General features: G+C 43.0%; 3 protein-coding genes across 5 annotated transcripts in view; 2 read left to right on the top strand and 1 right to left on the bottom strand.

The window, feature by feature from the left end:
- Positions 1-421: 421 nt before the first annotated feature.
- LOC124210730 (Cytochrome P450 4c3) lies at positions 422-3,011 on the bottom strand. 2 transcript variants are annotated; one of them, XM_046609006.2, is made up of 11 exons: positions 2,684-3,011; positions 2,402-2,608; positions 2,135-2,320; positions 1,997-2,066; positions 1,755-1,881; positions 1,619-1,679; positions 1,438-1,553; positions 1,301-1,369; positions 1,037-1,211; positions 775-954; positions 422-698 (listed from the first exon to the last, which is right to left on the bottom strand). In XM_046609006.2, exons 1-11 carry the CDS (start codon positions 2,838-2,840, stop codon positions 532-534), a joined length of 1,515 nt encoding a protein of 504 aa, XP_046464962.1. In that variant the 5' UTR covers positions 2,841-3,011; the 3' UTR covers positions 422-531. The 2 variants fall into 2 exon arrangements, with proteins under 2 accessions (XP_046464962.1, XP_046464960.1); XM_046609004.2 differs by having other exon boundaries at positions 2,135-2,608.
- Positions 2,480-17,687, top strand: LOC124210733 (protein CFAP276). 2 transcript variants are annotated; one of them, XR_011176270.1, is made up of 6 exons: positions 2,480-2,862; positions 3,758-3,869; positions 15,674-15,936; positions 16,013-16,153; positions 16,865-17,446; positions 17,554-17,687. XR_011176270.1 is itself a non-coding variant. In XM_069133065.1 (5 exons), exons 2-5 carry the CDS (start codon positions 3,764-3,766, stop codon positions 17,063-17,065), a joined length of 711 nt encoding a protein of 236 aa, XP_068989166.1. In that variant the 5' UTR covers positions 2,480-2,862; positions 3,758-3,763; the 3' UTR covers positions 17,066-17,492. The 2 variants fall into 2 exon arrangements, 1 of the variants encoding a protein (XP_068989166.1); XM_069133065.1 differs by lacking the exon at positions 17,554-17,687 and having other exon boundaries at positions 16,865-17,492.
- Positions 17,688-17,719: 32 nt separating this feature from the next.
- Positions 17,720-23,230, top strand: part of Ptx1 (pituitary homeobox homolog Ptx1) — a 40,454-nt gene continuing 34,943 nt past the window's right edge. The window contains exon 1 of the mRNA XM_069133064.1: positions 17,720-18,053. Within this exon, the coding sequence (XP_068989165.1) occupies positions 17,960-18,053 (94 nt within the window). The 5' untranslated portion in view covers positions 17,720-17,959. The remainder of the gene's footprint in view (positions 18,054-23,230) is intronic.

Raw genomic sequence — 23,230 nt, 5'->3', positions numbered from 1 at the left:
CAGGGACACGCATGTGTGACGAGGATAGTTCGGAATATTGTTACCAGGTATCGCGATCTACTTTATCTGTCGGCAGCGACATCCCTTAGAATGTTCCTTAACGTTGTTATTGAACGAATGAGTCGGTATGTCGCGTGTGCACCGATTATACCAATGTTGTAACGGCCCTGATTTCTTTTATACCGTGTTACGTATACCACGCAGTTTCTACTAAAATTTATTCATTTGGCTGGTTTATTCTGTTACAACTTCAAACAAGTCCTGATTGATCTAATTAAATCAAAGTATTTGAACAACGTTCGATCGGTTCGTGCAATATTTCAAATTTCAAATCGATAATTGTAGAACAAGGGAAATGGGGAGGATTTATAATGTAAAAATTGGATTTACGCTGTTACGTTACGAATAAAATTTTCTTATTTCTTTCCGCCATCTGAGACAAGATGCGTACAACTTCGCGTCACAAGATAGCGGTAATAATAGAATTATTGACATCCTGTTGTACACAGGTTCCGTTAATTGAGATGTGTGTCAGATTTTTTTTCGTGCGGTTATTTTTACTACCAAACCGTGTTTCGCTCTGGTAACAAGTTCTCCGCTAACAATGATATCCTCTCTGCGACACGCGGCTTCGATTTTGTATTTTCGTAGCACTCCTGATAGCACAGCTTTTTCTTCCAAAATGGCGTATTTTTGTCCTAAAGTAAAATTCAATTATCAACTTTAAACGATTTTGGGCTTCCTAACAGGCCATCAATTGATTTATGATTTTACCTATGCAATTCCTCGGCCCCGCGCTGAACGGTAAATAAGCGTAAGGATGCCTGCCGATCATGTTCTCTGGTAGAAATCGATCCGGGTCAAAGCATTCAGGGTTCGGAAAGACTTTGGAGTCTCTATGTAGCATGGGGACAGCGATTATGGCTGTGGTTCCTCTGGGAACGACGTACTTTCCTTGAAAAATAGAAAAAATGTATAATATTTTCCGTTTCCGAAAGTCCCTGCTAGTCCGTCGCAACGTCGTCGAGTGCTTTACCGATTTTAGTATCCACCGAGACTTGTCGAGCGAGTAAAGGAACGCTTGGATACAGTCGCAAAGCTTCCTTGATGCATCTTTCCAAATACTTCATTGCGTGCAAGTCTTGCATGGACGGTCTTCGTTCAGAATTACCTTCGCCAAATATTTCCTCCAATTCCGCGACGACTTTTTCCTTTCAAAATGGGAAATTTGAAGGGTCCATGGTTGGTGAAAAATTTTTAAATCTAGCCGTATTCTCAGCTTTCAGCTAATCTCGTTTACCTGTATTTCAGAATGACAGCCTAGTAGAAACAGCGTCCAACTCATCGCGGACGAAGTCGTGTCGTGGCCCTGAAAATGTGCACGGCTTTAATGAAGAATCATTGTGAAATTATTTTCAAAAATGTCGGTTCGTTTACCTCGAACATGAACGTGTCAACCTCCTCCCGAATGTCTTCGTCCGAGAGGAGAGTTCCACCTCGAGATGCTTCGATCAGTAGGTCGAGGAAGGCTAGTTTCTTGTTTACGCACTGTTCTACAAAAGAAAGACTGGATTGTGAAACGAAGAGGTGAGGCAAGTCGTGCTTTCTAATTAGGTACCTTTGTCGTATTCGATTTCCGCAAGTCGGTCCTCGATCACCTGTCTCCTCTCACTAATTACCTGTTAACGATATCGTAACATGTGTTTACAATTTACCAACTACGTGCTCGTACGTTGCTCAATTTCTTGCCTCACCTTCATGGAAAATTTGTGTAATATCTTAAGGTTATTTTGATGCTTCTTGTAGAAGGACGTCAGACGAAACAACCAATCGGGATGATACCAGAGCGTAGCTTGACGAGTCTGGACGATACCTCCCATTCTGTACGGATGTATGTTAAATTGTTTAATCAAATTCTTACCTCCCCATTACCTTACACGATACGAATGCAAGTTGAGAAAACGTGAATTTCAGTTGAAAGGTTGCGGCTACTCACTCATAAACTGCCTTGACGTAAACACTCTCGCTGTCATCCTGGGCGTAGACGCGACGTCCCATGGCAGTCTCTGGAAAAAGTCTGTCGTTTGTACGATTTTAATGTACAATGCCAGGCCAGAGGTTACCCGAAACTCACCACAAATAATGTCCAAAGCGCAGTGAGTAATGTAGGGAAATATGTTGAACGAGCCCTTGCCCGCTTCCTTCGACATTTTCTCTACCAGTATCTCCGTCTGTTCCGAAAATATGTCGACGAAGTCTTGCAATATTTTGAAGTGAAACGTCGGTGTGAGGATCTTTCGCCGAGAGTGCCATTTCTTTCCTGGAAACGAGGGAACAGATATCTGGGATCGAACGTTCAATAACGATTTCGAGTTGTTTTCAGGTCGTCGATCAACCTTACCGGAGCTTGTCAGCAGTCCCGTGCCTAGCCAAGGTTGGAGAAATCTGTAGTCCTTACTCTTGGCCAAGTGACGACTGCTTCCGAGGATCGGTTCCACGGTTGATGCCTTGCTCAGGAAGACGTAGGGTGTTGTGCCTAGCCACGCTTTGTTGATTCCTTCGTTCCGACCCCAGAACAGTTGCATCCCCATCAGACGTTGGAACAATTCTGAAGTATAATCGTTCCAATACAGAGCAATATCACATTTAAAATAAAGATACGTTCGATTTTTCACAAACTCACCGTCGTGGTCGACGTTCAATTCGATCACATTACCAAGAAGCGGCAGAGCCCATGGTCCCGGAATCTTTTCTATCAACTTCAGCATTCGACGTCTGGAACGATACCACATGGCCAGCCATCCTAGTACCGTCAAAATCGCCGTTAAAAGGATGTTCATCTTCCGGATTTGTGGATAAAAGGTAAATTCCTTAGGGGTTCGATAATCCGTTGTTGTTGATGATGTTAATTTGTTGATTGTTCGCTGGTATTGCAAAACGCGATCAGGGAAACGGTGTTCTTACGGAGCGCGGAGGATTATCACTTGGCTAATTCCGTAACCGAATGAAGTACGCGGTGTCTCGACAGGTATTTTGCCAGGTCAGCAGTTACCGTATACAGTCGACACCGCTTTCACTTACGGAATTAGATTCAGCTGTAATTTTTACAAGTACAAAGGTCGGGTTTAACGCGTTTGTCTTTTGTAACAAATCTTTATTCCGTGTCGTGTCTCTGATTTGACACGTAACTCAACCGCTTTTGCAATGAAACATTCTGTTATTAATTTAATTTCTATGAAAATTTATTTTATAAACTCGTCGGTCGTCAATGCCAGTGAATATATCACGCGCGTATTCGACAACGCACCTTCCGATTCCAATAAGCATTTTAATATTTTACATTGCCATTTTATAAACAAATTTTATGTCATTCCCATGTTGTGAGTTTTATTTCTTTATTTTTTCCGGGGAAATTCTCCGCGTACAAACTCGACTGTAAGTAACTTTTCTGCGGGTAACTGTAGCCTTACCGATAACGAACAGTCGTACAGCTACTGTCAGTAACAAGAAACGTGTCCGATTCATAGACGGACGATAACTCAATTTTCTCCAAAATTTCACTGCCAGTACGGAGAATTTTCCATACCTTCGTTGCTATTTGTTATTAATTATCATTCAAGAACGAAAACAATCCTTCTCAACTTGTAACAAAACAACAATAATACCAGTAGAAAAACCTCGGCATTTTTCTTTTTTTTATTGACAATGTAACTTTGCAGAGAACAATGCCCTATATTGACATAATTTTACTGCCTAGATACGAATGTCGATTCTCCGGTTTCCATGGCTACCAAACTACCCTTCGCTGTTCACTCTCCTCGAGTTAGTCTCACCGAGCCTGCGAGGACTTCTGTCACAATCAGCTATATGTGAGTCTTATTGTTAGTTGCTCAGAATTTGTAAAATTATAAATTGATTGTGAAAATACTTTATTGAATTCATACAACTATTACACTATCGAACAATCAGTTAATTTGTCGATAAACATTTCGACGGGCGGCTTACAACGCAATCAGGTGAAATTAGCGCCTCATATAACGTAACAAGCGTATAAAATTTAATCGACTCTTTTGCGATCGGTTCCATATAATTTCAATGAAAATTTATTGCCACTTGAATATAGCGATAACTGTTGTTTTCCAACTGATTCCAAAACGAATCGAACGACGTCACTGGAACAAGCGAATTATTTCTTCTCATTAACTTTACGGGTATTTGTAAAAAACAAAAAAAAAAGGACCAAAAGATTTATTTTGCAATCAAAACTCAAAAACCGAAAGACAGTATTCGCGGAAATCAGATTTCGCGTGTCGCGAGTTAAAGACCGCTTCATGGTAACCATGGATCCCTGCGTAGCCGCACGATTCTCGTTTCTAGATCAAGTGGTGGGTAGAAAATCGGATTTGGGCTGGCTGCAAGGTGCAGAATTGCGCGTGTGCCTGTCTGGCTCAATTTCTGGCTAATATGTCACGGGTCGAAGGCAAGGCTCGTGCCAACGGATTCTTTGATCCTCTCCACCCTTATATGCACCTTCGGAGATATCCAGCATCCCCTCCACCCTCGTCTGTACACTCGGGGCCTCGGCGAGAGGTTCGGGGGTAGGTTTAGGTATTCCCTGGGAGTGGGCGACACGCGCCTCGAGCGAGGTTTGGCGAGGCGAGGCTTCTGCAGAACAGGGAGAGGCTTACCAAATCCAATTTTATTGTTTGCGCACCGAAAATCATCAAAATTACGTTCTCCTTTCTCCGGAGGGGAGAAAGTATCTGCAGGAAAAGGGAAAGCCGGCTGTTGCGGGGTTCTTCGGTATTTCGTGGAAAGCTACCCGTCGTCGTGAACTTATTCTTTGGCTCGCTGGTACCTGTAACAATAGACGAAGAGGCAGATGATGTGGAGGACACTTCTCGCGACAGAATCAAATTTCGCAAAAACGAATCGACGACAGAAAGGAGGGGTATAAAAAAATATGTCAACGTAGCCTTCTGTCTACCGATAAACATCGGAGGAGGTATGCGACTTTGGAATTTATCTCACATTGTACAGGGCGTTCAGGGGAGGAGGCGTGGTTCGGTTTGCAACAGATGCGGCACCGGCCTTCGTTGGGCCTTGTTTGCAATGGGCCTGATCTGGCAATATAACATATTTTAGCCGAGGGTTGACTCCGCGACGTTCGCTCTATAACACCAGTCCATAGATCATCCCATTGTCCTTTGGCGATGGGCGCGTGTACACAGACGATTCTTGGCATTACCGCCTACCAGTGCATTATATTATGACTCCGCGTTCTGCAAACTGTACAACATACACGTATGCCGCGTGCTTTCGTGACCAACAGTGTATATTATAGAGATAGGTGTGTACGACCGGGTAGAGATATGCTGCATACTGTTCTCCGGGGAGAGGCGGAAAGAGAGATAGAGAGAGAGTGGAAGCGACGCGTGGTGTTTGGTCTCCATTAATATCGGATCGACGACCTCCTGTATATCTCTTTTTTATGTGGCCATATGTCTTCCGGGTGCTAAACCCGCGGTCATTTGTCAACCGGCAATCTGCCGATCTGTTGCTGTGATTTGATATGTACACACACGCGGTCAAAACACCGGGGTTATATATCCGATGTGTGATACATACCGTGACATGAGTCCGCGGACTGTCCGTGTAGTTTGGTTTTATACGCTACCGTACAGACTGCAAACCTAAGGCGTACGAGGGATACGCTCCCGTTTGAATTATACCCAAGCACTCCGGGTTCAGGTTAAGTTTCATTTCAACCAACAATTTAGATGAAGTGAGAAAAACAAAGATGCATCTATCACAACCCAAAGTCAAATAGTTTAAGAACGCGCATGGCGCTTGATAAAATTACGCTATGGTATGTTTTATAGTTTTATGGAAGTACGCGTTGCTCGAGGTTTACACTGCACGCGTTTAGAGACACTGCGTCTGGCTTAATTGTCGCCCTGCAGGCTCGGGAGAACATCCGAAGCTGTGCGAGATTGTGCAATGGGTGAACTCTTTAAACGAGTCACTTTGTGGATTCAGTTGGAAAATAAAAGTGCGTCGTTGAATTTTTTTTTTTTTTTTTTGTTTCTCATTCGTTGGTTGTCAACAGTTACGGGTGTAGGTATTGTAAAATGGAATTCCTGAGCGCGCGGACAAGTCAACCGTATTATACTGCTGCTTTTCTTTTCCAATTTTATTGAGGACAAGTTTAAATTCACGCACGTATTAATATTGAGGAATTATTCGCAAATCGCGGTGTTGATGTAGTCAGTTTACGAGGCCAAAAAATACCAAGGGCTCTCTGCGGGGGCATTTAAATCGTCTGACGTTAGCCACTGTCGCCCTGCAGTCGCTTTAGGGCTGCTGGGGTAGATATTACGGGCCTGCGTGTATCCTGTATGCCGAAATGGACCCCCCAGCATCTGTCCTGCAGGACGAGACGCCGGGAGGGCGCGCGTCGCCAAAGGGCCAATATAACGCTTGAACGGCAATGTCATGTAAATTCTCCGTAAGGATGATCGATTGTCTTCGTTTCTTTAGCAATTGAATGAGCTCACCTCAGGCGGTGGTGAAAACTTTTTTAAACTTGTGAACGCTCCGGTCTTTAACCGGTCCCCGCTTGTACAGTTATCGATATGTTGAAATCGGAAGTATACGAATTGGTCATACATAATTGTATGTATCTTGAAAATACTATTTATTCAACAGTGTTAACTTTATTTTATACTTTTTTAATTTTCATTCGGTTTTTTTTTTCTTTTCCACGTCTTTCGGTAATCCGTCGTCAATCGTCTTGCGGACTTTACAAACGTTCGATGAATCAATCAGTATACATCGAAGTACGAAACGATCCGAGATCAAGCCTGCAGGGTGTAAAATACGCGACGGATAGATTATACCTATATGATTATGCAGGAGAAGCTGCAACCCTCCCGTCGGCACCACGTGACACACGAAACCCCCTCACGGCTCGCAGATGAGGGTGAGCAAGTGGGGTCGAACAGCGGAAGGTGCGGTGCCCCTGAAATGGAAAATGAAAGTGGCAAATAGGATTAAGGAATTAACAATTCAGCCCGATTATCCGCGCCAAGTGCTGTAATGCAAGTACCGTGCAAGGTGCGTTTCGCGGCTGGACACACGGCTGGTGCACGTACACTGGGCTGTTCTTTTTTTTTTGTTTTTTTTGTTCATACTACGTACCCTTCAAAAAGTTAGGTTTTAGCCTGAAATAAAGCCTCGTGAAACCGGAACTCTGTAGAAAAATTGTAAAAGGTGAATCATCCGGTTGGAATTCTTGGAACACTCCAACCGATGTATCTCGAAAACTGTAGAAGCTGGGAGGCTGTTTGTGATTTTATTTTCTAGATAATCAAAGTTTCTATAAAAAAGGTTGAGACTACTGTACACCTAAATGTTCATCTTGTATTCGATACGAACGTCTAAAGTTGAGTGCATGATTGAATAAGCGAATGAAGATGCTTGTTACCTTGTAAATTTTTATCGCGTAGTAGTAACGATCTTTTTTAAAAGATATTTGACTATCTAAAAAATGAAACCAAAACGAAGGGTACATAAGAAGAAAAAAAAAGGTTAAAAAAAAACTGGCCTAGTATACGCGTACCCGTAATGACATGCCTGTATCTATAACAGCAGACGCCAATGTGCGGCGAAATTTCGTTTTTGGAAAATGTTGGATCGGTCCATCTGGGAGGAAAGTTATAAAGAATCATTCGATGATCGCATATCGACGAGTATAATGAAATTGGACGAGTTTTTGTGCTCCGTTCAACCGTTGAGCCTGTATTTTCCTCTTCCAAAATTTCGATTTCCAAATCACTGTCGCATAACAACCTGCAGCCTTCGATACACTTCAACTTTCTTATTTTACTACGTTAGTTTACGATGCCCGTGAATCGCGCATCCAGTATTCCCGGTGATCAAACGGCCGTTCATCTCGCGAGTGAATGATCCTGCATTGAGATATAAAAAAATATGATGGAAGTTTAAGGCGTTAAATGGATTGACTCGGAAGTTTATCGCAGTCCGACGTTCTTTCAAACGAACCATCTCTATCCGTGACTCTAACCGAATTATATTACCACGCTCGCGTTTCTCCGTTTCACAATTCAGATTCTCCGGGTCACGAAAAACTTTTTATGAGTTATACCCTGGAGAAAAAAAACATAGTTTAATCCAAAAGTACATTTATTCCAACAGTCCTTATCGGAGATTTGATTATTTGTAATTTAATTGTAGCAAGAAAATTTCATAATTATTTTTATTAGAATTATCAAATATGTTTTCGAATCGATGAATTACATATCTATATATGCTAAGGATCGTATTGGAATAAGTACTGTCTTAAATATGATTTTTTTTCTTTCGTCGGTGTATTGCAAACTTATAAACGTTTTTTATCAATCTCACCGAAGTCGGGTAATTTTGAAAATCAAATCCTATAAACGCATTCCAGCAAATCACCGTACAATGGATCAATAAAACGTTGACTTTGGCTAGTGTAAAAAAAGGGGGTAAGAAGAAAACGTGTTTTTTGCCCTAATCTCTGCAACGCGGATGGCCGTGCATAGACAGCGACCAGTGAGTAACGTCGCCGTGTTTGCACCGCAGGTATATTTGCAAGCGATGTCCGCGCTGCGTGGCTACGGGCTCGTATTTTTGGAAGCATCCCTCAGGGCGCGAAAGGGAGGCGAGAGGTGCCGCATGGAGCACTGCGGGTTTGCCGGGCGATGATTAATTAGCGTTTGATGAATATGTATGAGCCGCAGCCAGCAACCCCTTGCGAACAATCTCCTCCCTCGACCCTGTCCTGACCCTCTCGCAACCCCGGCAAACCGGCGGTTCGCGATCCTGCGCGCATTGCACCATCAACGCTTGTTCGTGGCCGCCTTCTGTAATTCGTTCCTGACCAAGTGTCTCCGTTGCGCGAATGCATCTCAACTGCTATCTCGGCGAAGTAGGCCAGCCGTGACCAGCCTGAACCAGGGAATGAACGAAGATTAACCGTGAGCTGCAGTTGATGGAAGCGTTTCAATTGGGAAGGATTTTTTTTTAACGAGAGGAATCTGATTGATTTGATTTTTTTTTGGATCGCACCGTAGATAATGTTCGAATTTTTCATAATATTAACGGCACTTCGGCGATGTGACTGATTTGAGCGAAATCTGTACGTGCAGAGTTTTGGTTTTCTGAAATTAAATGTACTTGTAAACTCGGAGATTTTTCTACTTTGAAAGTAATTTGTCTGAATTATTCACAGGACTAATTCCGTTAACGTATTCTTATACACGGAGTTATTTTCGGTGAAAAACAATTCACCGGAGGGTGATTTTGGAGCGTTTATTATACTTGTGAGGCACTTGAGGAGGATGCTGAGTCGAAATTCAACATCTTTCTACATTGATTTTATTACCATGCAGATAGACGGTTGAATATGGAGTATTTGTCATATTTATCGTATTTATTACGTTAGATGTCGATTTTACAATTCAAATCGTTTGCCAAACGGTTGAAAATCTCTAGATTTTTCCGAGTCACTCCACGATGCAGGCTTATTGTTAGTTTGTCAAGAAGAGAATTTTTCACAAAATCACTAACACACGTTTTTTTTTATCCAGTCTACTCCGTTTAATATTATTTTTTATCGATCGAAGATACTGCAATGTTCATAAAAATAAGGGTCTTGACAAAACCCTCGGCTTAACCCCTTTGGATCCATTCCCTTTTTTGTACGCTACAGTCATTTTCGTTATTTACGATTCTCTGGTCTTGGAAGTTTATAATTTTCGTATTTCTGTTCCTCGGAGGTACATTTTTAAAAAAATCAACGCTACAACGCCGAGAACGTACGAATGTGATAAATACATAGACGTACTCTCGACTCGTCGCACCTCCCGATTTCTCTCGCCTTTCGCTTTACGCTCACAAAACCCCGGATACGATTCGTCTGCAAACCTCGCCTCGAAGAATTGATTTGAAATTATCAAGTGGGCTTTATAGCATCGCCGGTTCCCTTCCAGGGGCACGTTGTTCGGTTACCGAGAACAATGCGCGCACAAGAGCGCTCACAACGGGGGTTTCGGGGGTTGGAAGCGGGGGCGTCGCGGTGAGCCGGGCTTAGGCGCGAATACAATTACATTATGAACTCGATTACCATTTAAATGGAAACAAACGCGAAACGCTAAAATACGCCGTCGCCCTCGCTCGCATACCTGTACGTATAACTTATACACGCCGCGTGCATATATACATTATACAAACACATGTACACGGGTACGTATACGTGTGTTACACGTATACCTAGACCGCGTACCTAACTCCTCGATCATCGGTATGCAAATGTGGAACAAACCCTGTTCCACCCCGTTTTGCCGGTGCTTTCGTTCCGAAACAAGTACCTGTACGTTTCATGGCACTCCTCGAATCTCCGATCTGCGTACAATCGTCGAATGCAAATAATTCACCACCGAATCGCGAAACTCCGAGGCGAAGGGTCGACCGACGTTTTTTCGGAACGTTAACCAACCTACGCTTACTCAACGATTCGATCCGCGATCTGCACTTGATTTTTTGTTCGGATTTCACGGGCCGACTGTCACCCCCACGTGTCGTCGTTAGGCTTCATCAAGAGGGGTTTTTTTCCTGCACCACGTTCTGAATATGTTAGACACGCCGAGTGCGTGGATGATTTTTAATCGTTTCACGTCGAGGGTATCGAATGATCGCGAAGCGATTCAGCTTTTGCAAATTTTGAGGGAATCGTTTTTTGCATCGTGGTACGGACGCGCGCGTTTCTGAAGCTTTGAGTTTTTTTTTTTTTTTATATAGAGACAAAAAAGACGCGCGTTAAGCGCCGAATTTGTTGTATCAATAATTACAGGCATTCGTATAGCTGTTGAGCAAAGTGGACGGTGCTGTGTTTGGTTATTTTCATTCAGAGCTGCTGTGCCAATATTTTGTCATTTCACTATTGTTGTACGACCGGCTGAACCGCCACAATACGCACCCTCAATTTCGGACTACCTACGGGTATCATCCGTTTCTCTTCTAACGCAAGATCGAACGCATCAGGTCGGTGTTAGTCATTCCGCAAACTCTTTTCGTATAACACGATCTAAAATCTCTGCGATCTTCCTGTGATAGAGAAGCAAATTAAAAACAACCGGCATTAGACTGGCCATGAGCCGGTCCTCGAACTTTCCGTTCTCAAAGTGCAGGTTCCAAATTTATAGAGAAATCAAAGAACAATGTCCGATACGAATTTCGAACTACAAATTCAGATTTGTGATTAACGATTTTAAAGCCCTTGGGTACCATTTTACATGAAAGTATGACGACTTTTTTTTATTTCCAACCGCTATGATGGATCTATCGTTAAAAATTTTGGAAGTCTGATCTTGGATTCGTTATCAGTGACCCAAAAAAAACTACGCCTACCAATTTCTACCAAAATCAGAATATTTTCATTTGAATAATTGAGAAAGTACAGAGCCGATGAATCCCAAAATCTAATTAATTCTAAATTTGGTAAAACCGCGTCGATAGAGATAAAAATTATTGAAATCCCGCAACTCGTTTCTCGAAATATCGTAGGACAATCAAAAATTGATCGCATACGTATATACTTACACACGCACACACACAGAAGTCGATCTGAAAATTATTGGCGGTGATTGTTTGAACTTAAAAACGTGGAACTGTAGCGGGAACTCGTCTTTTCATTTTTGGCGTGACCACGATAACATCCATTTTTCCTCTGAAAATAAAGAAACGGGAAGTTGAAAAAATCCCCGACGTCAGAGGGAAAAATGCCTAGGAAAAATTCACACCGTAGGATAATACGATAGCAGAAATGATGCCGGGACTCTTGTGAAAATCGCAAAGAGGACACTGGCGGACGTGGGTCACTCGGGTCTCTCGTATTTGGCGAAGGTTCGGCGACGGAGGAGGACAAAGAGTGACCGTCAGGCAGCGGTGCGGTAGGTATTCAAATGGTAATTCACCCGCGTCTAATATACCGTCGCTCGTACCGTCGGCCCGACGCCTCCTCCTCGCCTCACGCGGCCACGAGAATCAAACCAAATATTGGCAATATCATCACCCCACGTACGAATGCCCATTGTTACCCCTATTGTGGGAACGCCGAACGATGTCCGTTTGAATGCCCGATTCTACACTCGTATTGCAAACACCAACACCAACGCCGATACCTGAGCGTACCCCGTTAGAGGATTAGGGACTCGGGAGATGATCCCTCCTTACCTTCACCGTCCGGGGATATCGTTCCTTGCGGCATTTGACCGCAGGTAAGGGCTGCCGAGGTCGATTCTGTAAATTATTTACCCTTACGAAAATATTTTAAACAACGAATCGACGCCGGTTGCTGAAACTTGTACTTTCCGAGGTTAACGGGATAAAGTAACAACAAGAACAAAGAGGGAATTATTATTTCTTAATTATACCGGATAGGTCGATCTGATTCATAAAAAGTAAACAATGGCGAAATACCGTATTAGGTAGATACTTGAATTATTACTATTTTTTTTTTTTTTTTTTTATTCAAGTGCTAGGATAGATTCATTTTTTCTTTTCCAATTTATTTTCTTTAAACGAATCACTGGCTGGTACAGAGATTTATATCTCGTGTTTATCCACGGCGTTTGCGCGCAGGAGTTTGTCAAAGCCGCGTGCGGAGACACGCGTTCCGATTATACGATTACGCGTGTCATTTCGCTCGGGGATCTAGTGGTGCGATACACAGATAGGTACAGACACGATCCACTGACGCGAAAGATTAGCCAATTCCTGGCCCGTAATTGGTGCAGCTGTCGATTTTACCCGCGTTTAGAAGGTATACAAATCCATTTTCTGCACCGATATAACTGTTTTCAAATCATTCAGAGCGTCATTCGTTTGCGCCAATTTCAAATCTTCAAGCTTTAAAATAACATTGATCACAGACGATCAATGAAGAGTTACGTAGATAGTAGGTGATAAAAATATTCAGGGCGGTATGGGAAAAATTTGTTTCCTCGACACGTGATTTGGTGCAGCATAAAGTTTGAAAATTGTTTTAATTATTGGGATTGGCGGAAAAATATGGTACACGTATTGTAATCGTGGTTTCTACGACATTCAAGTTATCGACGATCGTTCACATCGTACGTAACTACGCGGGCCTTTGTTCGCTGGTTGCAACCTGCGAGAAATTCCCGATGTAATATTTATCGTATTTTCCGGCATTAAAATGTGATTTAGCTCGGATGCCCGTCACCAGTCATCGGTTACCGAGGCTTATTCGAATAAAGATCTCCCACGCGTCGTCGGGCGAGGGCGTGAACCCGTAACCGGGTTTCTAGGACCCCCGTAGGGTCGGCCTTCGCGAACAATGAGAGGCGGTAAGAATTAAGGGCCGGTTGCCCAGGGCACGCGTCGGCACGTGACTCTAGCCGCTTTGTACAAACAGCATTATGCATGCCTCGCTGCGACATAAATTACATCAGGTTTTAATATCGGACTGCGCAGCGCACCGCGGAAAAATAGATACCAAGTAGGGACGACGAGCGCCAAATTTTTTGGTTTTTGGTTTTTTCTTACGCGAGGCGGGATGAGCTCTGGAGATTTTTTTTTTTTTAGTTTTATTTATTTTTTTTTGTTTTTTTTTTTCCTCACGCGGTTCTCGGCCTCCTCAGAACCCGATACCGGTCCGCTCCACTTTGTCGATCAAACTCCGGAAGTTACGCCGAGTCGCCCCGTCGTGACTGATGGACCCCAGGCAGAGTCGGCTTGAATGGGAGCCGAAAGCCGCGTCGAGACAAGACTGAAATTTAAGAAAGAGATTCGGTATTTGCTTGCGGAGAATATATATCCTGCGGCATTTACGTGCTACGGTACCTATCTCTTTCCTTGTTCAATTTTTGTTTTTTCCGCAATCTTTGAAACTCCTACGCAATAAATTTTCGCCTGTTTGTAATATTTGCATGTTAAAATTACGCGGGTTAATGACGTCCGTACAACGTTTTTGCCTTATTTTTCGCCCGGTCATTCCCGCTGCAGCCTCGTCGGTTATTTTTAATTATTTTTTTTTTCCATTCTCTTCTTTTTTCACCCTCCTTTTTTTTTTTTTTTTTTTTCTCTCTTTACATTCAAAGTAAGCAAAAGCTAAGTAGTCATAATGCCGGTGCAAACAGACAGGTGACATCGCGAGGTCAGGCAAACAGACACTCGTAAATCACGGCGGGAGGCTGGAAGCGAGTCCTCCTCCTCCCCCTCCCCTCGCCCCTCTTTTTCTTCCTCGTATACGGTAATTACACCGCTTATGCATGTATTGGTACGTGCCCACCTGTATTCTGGTCATAAACACGTGAAGGAGGCGCCCCACGAGAGGGAATATGAGAGAGAGAGAGAGAGAGAGAGAGAGAAAGAGGGAGAGAAGGAGAGAGTTAACGAAATCAGAATCACCGTTGCGGACATCGTCGCACAGCTTCTGCTCTTTTATTCCTTATGTAATGTTCTTGTTTTTTTTTTCCTTATTCCTTCTCTCTATCTCTCTCTCTCTCTCTCTCTCTCTCTCTCTCTCTCTCTCTCTCTCTCTCTCTCTCTCTCTCTCTCTCTCTCTCTTTTTCCCTGCATGAGAGTAACATACCTCGCCATGATATCTCCCAACGTGCATTACACCATATACCAGCGAAGAGTCGCTATCTGACTAACAGTCCTCTGTTTGCTGCTACCTTGCTTGTCTCTTTTTCAGGAAGAAAATATCTTACCTGGGTTTGTTGATCCTTTGCCTAAACTTCGACGGCTAGAATGAAACTCTGTTCCTTTGTACCATCTATTTAGAAACTGAAATGAGTTTTAATTGAGGATTTCATAGCCGTAATAGAAACCTTTGGAAGTTTTCGCATCTTGTTTTGTTCGTGATGATAATAAGAAAAAAAAAAAATTATAAAAAATAGGGTATACAAACAGCTTGTTCTTGAGTCGTGAAGAAGATTGAAGAAATTTTTTCCAAATTTGAATATCTAAATCTGTCAAGATTTTGATTGCATTCCTTTGCTGCTGTAGCAATCAAATTACACAAGTGAAGATAATTTTATGTCTGTCTGCAAGCGTTACACGCATACTGTGGTTATATTATTTTATGGTGCGCGTATATAATCCGTTGAGTAATCGCTGCACTGAATTGAAGTGCAGGGAAAAATGTTTTAATACCTCTTCGAAACTTTGACGCAACTTAGCTTATATAATATACAAGACTTTGTTAAAATTCTCATATTTTTCTATTGTACTTGTAATACTCTACTTGATGAATATTCTGTGTAGATTAATTTCTTCACACACACAAACCATATCACATAATTATTGATCCAAGTATGAGACCTCGATATTTGTTTCATCTTTTGCTTAATTCCCGTAACACGAGGTGTGCAACAATATTGGCTGTAAATGTCGACCAATTGTGAACCGCGTCGGAATTCGGCTGATTTCAGTCGAGTAGCCACAGCAGCCAGCTGTCTTTTAAAATCGTGGTTAAAATCTTCGTTACCGGGGATGATTAAGGGATATTCTAGTATTCGGGATTGTCAGACAGATGTTATTTAATTTTGTGTTGTTTTTTTTTCTCCCATTTTTTAATCGATAATCATTTCCCCGAAAGGCACAAGGTACCGAGACCGGAGAACGCAACGAATCATGGTCGAAATTGAAGGACGGTTCAAGACGACGCTCGTCCGAAATCCCTACGCTGTTCCAGACGTCGCGCCACGCGAGGGATCCTGGACTTCACGGGGTCCGATCCTCGGCTCGAAAGTTTCAGTCGACGATCCAAACTGGTACAAACGACTGAAATCCCACGAGAGGCTCTTTGCTCATCACACTTTGAACAGCGTACGGAAGGATCTTCGCCTCGTGAGAACCAAGGTGAGGACTTTTACCGAGTCTTCGTTACATACACTCGCTGTGTTGTTTCGGATATCGAGTTTCTATTGCGTTTCAGGTGCCGAACGACGCTCTGGACCTCGCGCTGAGCTCGAGCTACGTCCACAACGAGGATTCGATGGTACCAAAAGCGTACGTTTGTATGCAGCCTGAGACATTGAAGCAGGAAACGTGGCGTGTCCTTCGCAATCAGATTAAGGTTACGATATATTTAATTAACCGTCGGTCTTGCGAGATAAGATTTGTGTGAACGCGGAGAGACGGTGGCTTGAAATGATGTGTAAAGAGAGAGAGAGAGAGAGAGAGAGATAGAGGGATGTCACGATGGGCGGAAATAATGATCAGTTCTCGGGTTTATTGAACATCTATTGCGGTTTGAATGACAGGCCGAAAAAGATAATGTAAATTTTGATTAAACGGTGCTGAAATTATGATATTTTTAACGGACTAATTGACGCTATTCATCAATTTCAGGCAAGTGTCAACTCTGTACTTTGCATTCCGTTTCAATGCTACACCAATAGTTAATCCCGAACTGATTTCTATCGATACAATTTTTCCTAAGATGTTCTACACGCGTTACGTATCGGTTGTAAAGATAATACGTTATATCGGTATCAATAATTTATGGCTGTGAAAAAAAAATTGGAATGCACGTACTGTGTTTAAATTAAATTATTGCCAACAAAAAGAGATTAGATTGTAAGATTTGACAAACGCCGAAGAGTCGAAACGTTCTGATTGGCTCCGTTTTTGGGGTGGGGCTGAATTTTGAGGTAAAACTCTTGTCGCATATCGCGATTAATTTCTGATCGACCATTTTCTTTCGTATCGCAAAGTTTATGCGAGTAATGCGGATAAGACGGAATTCTTCTTTGTGGTTACGTGTAACTTTGAGCGTCTCGTGCAGGTATACACGAAACTTCCACCGCGAATTGGCGAGAACCTGTACTTTGGGGGTTCGAAAACAGACGACGGGGAGAATCCGGGGGGTGGTATCAAGCGAAGAATCCATCCCAGTAGCCTCAAGTTAACGATCGAGGGGCCTCACACCGATCAAACGAACCCTGGCTTCACCCGCAAAATCGACGGAACCTTGTACAGCATTTAATTGGATCAGGACGCTTTCGATCGGAAGGCAGCAGACATCGTGCGACGAGTGTATCACGTACGAAATTGGGCATCTGCTTCTTTATCTTCGCAGCATATGTACCTATATGTATACGATATATGTCGGAATTTGACGATTGTCAATCTAATTTGTACATCAGAGAGAAGGGCCAGGTACTAGATTCGCTTGGTCAAAACGATCGTCGTGATTCATCGTAATGTACTTTCGAACAGGTCAAACAAATTTTCCCTCCTACATTCGTATTGGGACTACAGTTTTAATGAGAAGGAATCGTGTATACGTTTTTTTCCTGAAACGCGGAAAATGACAACTGAAAGATAGGAAAGAGGAAAAAACTTGGAAATGTGGGAGGAAATTTCTGTACGAATATAGACATTTTTAAGCTAACTTTTGGTTTTAACTTTGGAAGAATTATTTCCGTCAAGATTCATGGCTGCGTTGTTAATATATTATTGTCTTCTAAACAGCAGCCTCCGGACTCGGAGCCTCTTTGCAGTCAACGCACGAATTTACCCGGGCTGAATTCGCAGACCTAAATTACAGCCTGAGTGGGTTCAGGCTTTGGCCGAGAAATAGGAGACAGAGAGGAGAAAAAAAAAATTATCCGACAGTGAGGGGTGGTACAGGTGGGTGGGCAAGCAACCCCGGTTTGTTCGAGTTTCGGGGCAAGGTGAGGCAAGGCAAGGTGAAGAGTCACCAAGGCGGAGCGCAATCATGGCTGGATTAGGCCTATGTATGAGGTTGAGAAGGGTGGAGAGAGAGGGAGAGAGAGAGACTCGGAGCTGGGTGGTTGACGAAGGTACGGAGGGTTGGTTACGAAATGGTGAGAAGACCGGGATGGGATGGGATGCGATGGAACATAAATGATATTCCATGAGGAGCATATGCGGGGCAGGACGGGGGTGCAGGACAGGGACAGGACTGCGGAGCAGCAGGGTGCTGGTTTATTACAAACAAGGATTACCGGGTAATGGGACATTCTCCCTCCCTCTCTCCCTCCCGCCCTTCCTCTCATTCTCCCTTGCATCCCCTGAGCACTGATCGTTGTGCACTGACTCACGCGAAGCAGCGAGAAGGGTCGTCGGTCGGTGGTAGGTACTCGGAACTCGGGGACTTTCGTAGTATAGGGACATTGTATAATACCGAGACCTCATCTCAGATCCGAGATACCATCGCTGGCTGTACGGGTCAATTTGTCGACACGATCGGATAAAATTATCGCGTTACCATGGATAATTCAATCACCTTGGACCTCCCCCCCCCCACCCTTGCTCTGAAAAAAAAAACCTCGGACATTTGCATCTTTTTTTTCACGCACCGCGTCATTTGTTCGTAAAGTCGAAACGTAAGAAGTGAATTGGGGATTACTTACTTGGATTTAGCTACCGCAAGAAGCTTACTCTGACTTGTTCTTCTTACATTTGGACGATTTCTTCACTGATTTCTAGTCGTTTGGACAATCCGAAGCTATAGCCAGTTTTGCGAACGTTGAAGGTGTTTCGATGCGAAAGAATAAGATAATTTTTTTAGCTCGAAAGAGTCGCATGGAAGAGACTTTTACCACGCGTACGTCGGTTTACGACCGGATTGTTTTACCCCAGAGGTGGAGGAAGGTGACGGTGAAGGGAAGGGAAGAAAGGGAGAGAGAGAGAGAGAGAGCGTCGTATGAGCCAGCTAGCAAAGGGTCTGAGATCCGGGAGGTTTCATTGGTCGTGGAGAAAAAGTATCCGCAGCCATCCAGCCCAGCCAGCCAATTACTTGGGCCAGCGGTTTTATTTCTATTTAATTCTTATTTAATTTACTTTTTACGGCTTCCTGCACCCTTATACCTCCCTGCAGGTTAACGTTAACGAAATGGAAGACGATTTCTCCTCGCTTCTCGGCGTTCGCACCGCGTCTTCACGGAAAGAAGAAGCTGTAAGGTCCGTTCGGGGTGCCGATTGCGGGTCTCAATTTTATCCCACATGTGAAGCAGGGCTTCCATTTCATTAAACTGTACCTAGATTCGTTTTCTTCTCAATACACGTGCAGATATTTTGCCTTCAAAAACTTTACTTAAGAGGTAACACCGCGATTTATTTTGGGAGCATGGAAAAAGGAATGGAATCTCTTTTTAAAGGGTTTATTTAACACATATCGAATTATGGAAATAAAAAATCTTATCATCATTTCGATGCAAAATGGTGGCGACAGAGCCAATCTTTGAAATCAACTATTTTTTTGAAATTTCTTCACGGAAGGACGGATTTTTCGTAAAGTACAAGACCTGGAACAAAAATTATATAATCTACATACTATTGCCTATGGAAGTACGTAGGAGTTTTTTTTCAATCAAATATGGTAGAAATGGTGTAAGCATAAAAAAAAACGGAATTTTAAAAAATACCAGAGTAATGCTACCCCTCAATTCTTTTTGGCAATGTTACGTATGCCTGGTCTAACGATAAGGTGCAGCTAACGCCTTGCCGATATTAATAGACGAGGAAAAATTGTCTCGTCGTTAGCGATGCGGCGATACCTGCGTTCGCGCATAGATGGACCGAGATGTGCGAGGTGGAAGAAAGTGGTTATTTGACGGTTCCGTGGAGAAAATAACGCCTATCTCAGCCCGGCTTTCTCATGCACGCGTGCTTTTCGTTGGGAGAAAAGTCTGGGCGCGCAAGAGGCCTCGAGGTATCCGTGGCAAAGACTCGTTGATCCCCTGGGATGGAGCCGTTATCCCATTGGAGTTGTTACATTATATTTATCAGCATGGTACACACCGTAGGTACGCCTTAGGGTCCGGGGCTTTCTGCCTCGGCACCTTGTCGTTCTTGACTTTATAACATATTGAAAAAGTAGGGTGAAATGAAAAGAATACAAAAAGACCGAAAAGAAAGAGAGGTACGAGATAGCGTCTGATTTTCCGATTCCCGACATCGTCAATCCGCACACGAGCTTTCAATTATCATTCGCGATTGCGGGCGGCGTTGTACGTAAGGAAATTTGAAAACGGGATATCTTGAAAGTTCGAAGAACGTGCTCGTTCGTTGAATAAACAACGCGTTGTATACCTAAATGAAATCAGGCTGCCGCTCTGTGAAATAAAAATAACAATTGACAGGGGGTAGGAAATGACAAACGGGATTCGGTCGGCCGTCGAGCTAGCTTATTTCACAGAGCTTATTTTATAATTTCTCTTCAATATGTTCGCACGCCGCCCGAGTGTTTATTCGACATTTTAAAATTGTTTTAAAACAACTTCGTCGAGCCACCACCACCCCCCACCCCCTCCCTCCCTCTGCTCGCTTATTCGTCGGAGGGTTGAGATGCTCCGCACACTCGGCTTCGAACGCGCAAGGGTTCCTCGACCTGTGGGAAAAACTCAAATTACAATGACTGCACTGCTATTTGTCAAGAGAGTTTGAACACTGTGTCCGTATTGTGCGTAGACCGTAAGACTCGGGCTCATTCACTGCCGGGCGAACTTAAAACCGCTGGGGGAATGTTTGTGAAAAAAATGAAAGTACAAAAACTAACGGTGGTAGTTTGGTTTTCCATTCGAATATACTTTACGTTTTATTATTCTCTTTTACCTCATTTTATTTGCTGTTCGATTGCGCGTACGATGCTCGCTTTCTCAAAATAATATACATGTACGAACCGTCGGGCATGCTTTTTGGCAAATAATTTTGACTTGAAAAAAACAATTGTTTACTTAGGAATATCACTGTTATAATTGTAGATACACTGTACTTACGTGTATCGTAATTTTGCTTCGGCCGCTAATTAGGCAGTCCTAATTATAGGGAATGTGTGAGCCATCTCGTTGAACCGGAGGAGCGTGCCGGATCGTCGAGCCAGGGGATCAAAGCGTGCCATCCGCGAGAGCGAGCCAAGATTACCTCGAGGGTCTCTTCGCCCTCGGATGCCGGGTTCTCTGTCGCCCTCCTCCCTTCCTTGCGCCCTTGGATTACCTAAAATAACACTCTCGCCGTCCTCGCGTACGTCCCGATTTTATTGTCTACTAAAATGGATATTTTCGTTGGCATAATCCCGACGTGCAACAGTTTCGCCGAGTATATATATATAAGGTACAATAATACCTGCCGCTCCGTTGTTTTTTCATTCCTTCGTTCCTTTCTCCTCTTCCGTCACGTTCCGCGCATTTCCCGAAAGCGAAAATTTCTATTTGTTTCTCGTTTTTAATTTACTTTTGTTTTCTTCTTTTGGGGGGTAGTTTGTATTATTACACCGCTGAACGAAAGAAAAAAAAACAAAACGCTATTATTTTTTGCCTGGTCCGCAGAGACTTTGTGCACGTGATTATTACAGGTATGCTAAGTGATATCAAACGGACGAGAATGACTATTTTTCGAAAAAGTTTGATTTTACAGTCAGGAGACTGATGTTTCAAAATTGAAAAAAATCTATGATTCCAATTACTCAGCTAATAAAAAACCGAAACAATAGTATTTTTTAACGATAGTGATTACATGCGAAACTGTGTTTCGTTTAATTGTTAATTACAATAAACGTTTGAGAAGATAGGTAATTTTTCTAAAAATTCGAAATATCGTTCTGATTTTTACGAGAGCAAACCTTATCAAATGAAACTATTTTCTCTTTCATTAGTTGCGCAGAGGAAATAAAAATTTGACGTTTAGAACTCAGACTAAAGATTCGTGTGTGGACCGGTGTTATGAAAGTCGCAAAGTGGAAGAGAGTTATAATAATTGTTTATAACAAGTGGCAAAGATTTGAAAGAAATCATTTCCAGGTACGATACATTTCAACCTTCTTCCGCCCAATTCTTCGTCCTCGTAAAATCGAGATGCGAAACTTGGACCGATCGCATATCGTACGATACGTCCTATCGGGTTTTCGCACGCGCGAGTACCTACGTGTATCGGCATCGCACTAATTTCCCGGGACCCTTATTTGACGCGGATCCATGAGGCGTGAAATAGTCAGATTATACGTAGAGTGAAACACGCGTGATAGGCGAAGGTTTGGAATAGGAGGCGCGGGGCGAACTGTCACTTTGCTCGCCCGTCATAATTGTTACGTATCCGGTGGATATGTTATCCGTCACATTTTCCACCTCCGTGGTTCGTTGAGTGCGCGACTAGGGTGGCCGACGGCCCGCGGAACTACCCTAGAAATAAGGGCGCGTGGCCGGGTTCCCACGAATCCTCAACTTCCTACGCACGGTTAAACCCCCCCCCCCCGGCTGATATCGCGAAGCCCAGCTTATACGTGTATAATCGCGAAAAGCACATCCTACTTGTCGCGAAATTTTTGACAAAGGATACATGTACTGTATTTTTTACAGTCGGGGGAATTATAAAATCGGTAAGGTTTTCGTACTGCAGACGCTTATGCAAGAATTGAAAATAATATAATTCTACAATTTTTCAAGTTTGTCTGTGCGTTGGGAGACGTAGCAAAAAAAAAAAAAAATAAAAATGTAATAAACAAATAAAAAATTATCCGTCATACCGACTGTTTCATTTTCCATTATACTGCCGCCCGAAATTCTAAACTCGTAGAATTTAAAGTATGGTTTATATACCGTAACGTAAATATTTGTAAGCTGACTATAAACAGAGAAAAAAAGAAAAATAAGTAGTAAAAAAGTGCTGACTCAAAAGTTTAAACGCTATGCCTATACAGATAACAACGAATCGTCAAACCGTTATCGGGAACAAATAATTTTTTTTTTTTTTTTCCTCACCGCTGCTGATCGCTTCCTCGGTTTTTATGTAAGGATATGAAGGGGGGGGGGGGGGGGGGGATTTGAAATGAGAAGAAAATAAAGAAAAAACAATTAATTTTTTTTAAATACTCGGGTGGAATGGCCATCGAAGGAGAACTTTTCACGGTACACACAGTACATTACACAGTACCTAACTCGTACATTATACCTGTGTATAGGTATATAGGTAGGTGTACATACGCGTCTGAAAGCAAGCGCGGCTGCGTTTCATCATTCCAGTGGTATTTGCGTAGCGCGTGAAGGCGCAAAGAGCGATAGCGTCGCGATGCTGTATAAACGTGTGTGCGTGTGTCGGTTTGTTTGTGTGTAAAAGGTGAGCGAGCGAGTGCGAGCGACCGAAGCGAGCTAGCGGGGCCCCGATAAAATTTTATGACCTGTCAGTCATT

This window comes from Neodiprion pinetum, chromosome 1 (genome assembly GCF_021155775.2).
Source record: "Neodiprion pinetum isolate iyNeoPine1 chromosome 1, iyNeoPine1.2, whole genome shotgun sequence".
In the NCBI taxonomy this organism is placed as follows: domain Eukaryota; kingdom Metazoa; phylum Arthropoda; class Insecta; order Hymenoptera; family Diprionidae; genus Neodiprion; species Neodiprion pinetum.
Note: the sequence above shows the minus strand (reverse complement) of the source record. Positions and strands in the feature narration are given on the sequence as shown.

Bases quoted from the DNA above. Each gene is read 5' to 3' on its own strand.
- LOC124210733 (XM_069133065.1), top strand. From the start codon at position 3,764: ATGTCGATTCTCCGGTTTCCATGGCTACCAAACTACCCTTCGCTGTTC. The intron at 3,870-15,673 runs GTGAGTCTTATT...TTTCCCCGAAAG, and splicing joins TCTGTCACAATCAGCTATAT to GCACAAGGTACCGAGACCGG. The intron at 15,937-16,012 runs GTGAGGACTTTT...ATTGCGTTTCAG, and splicing joins TTCGCCTCGTGAGAACCAAG to GTGCCGAACGACGCTCTGGA.
- LOC124210730 (XM_046609004.2), bottom strand. From the start codon at position 2,840: ATGAACATCCTTTTAACGGCGATTTTGACGGTACTAGGATGGCTGGCC. The intron at 2,067-2,134 runs GTGAGTTTCGGG...GACTTTTTCCAG, and splicing joins CGCTTTGGACATTATTTGTG to AGACTGCCATGGGACGTCGC. The intron at 699-774 runs GTAAAATCATAA...ATTTTACTTTAG, and splicing joins GGGGCCGAGGAATTGCATAG to GACAAAAATACGCCATTTTG.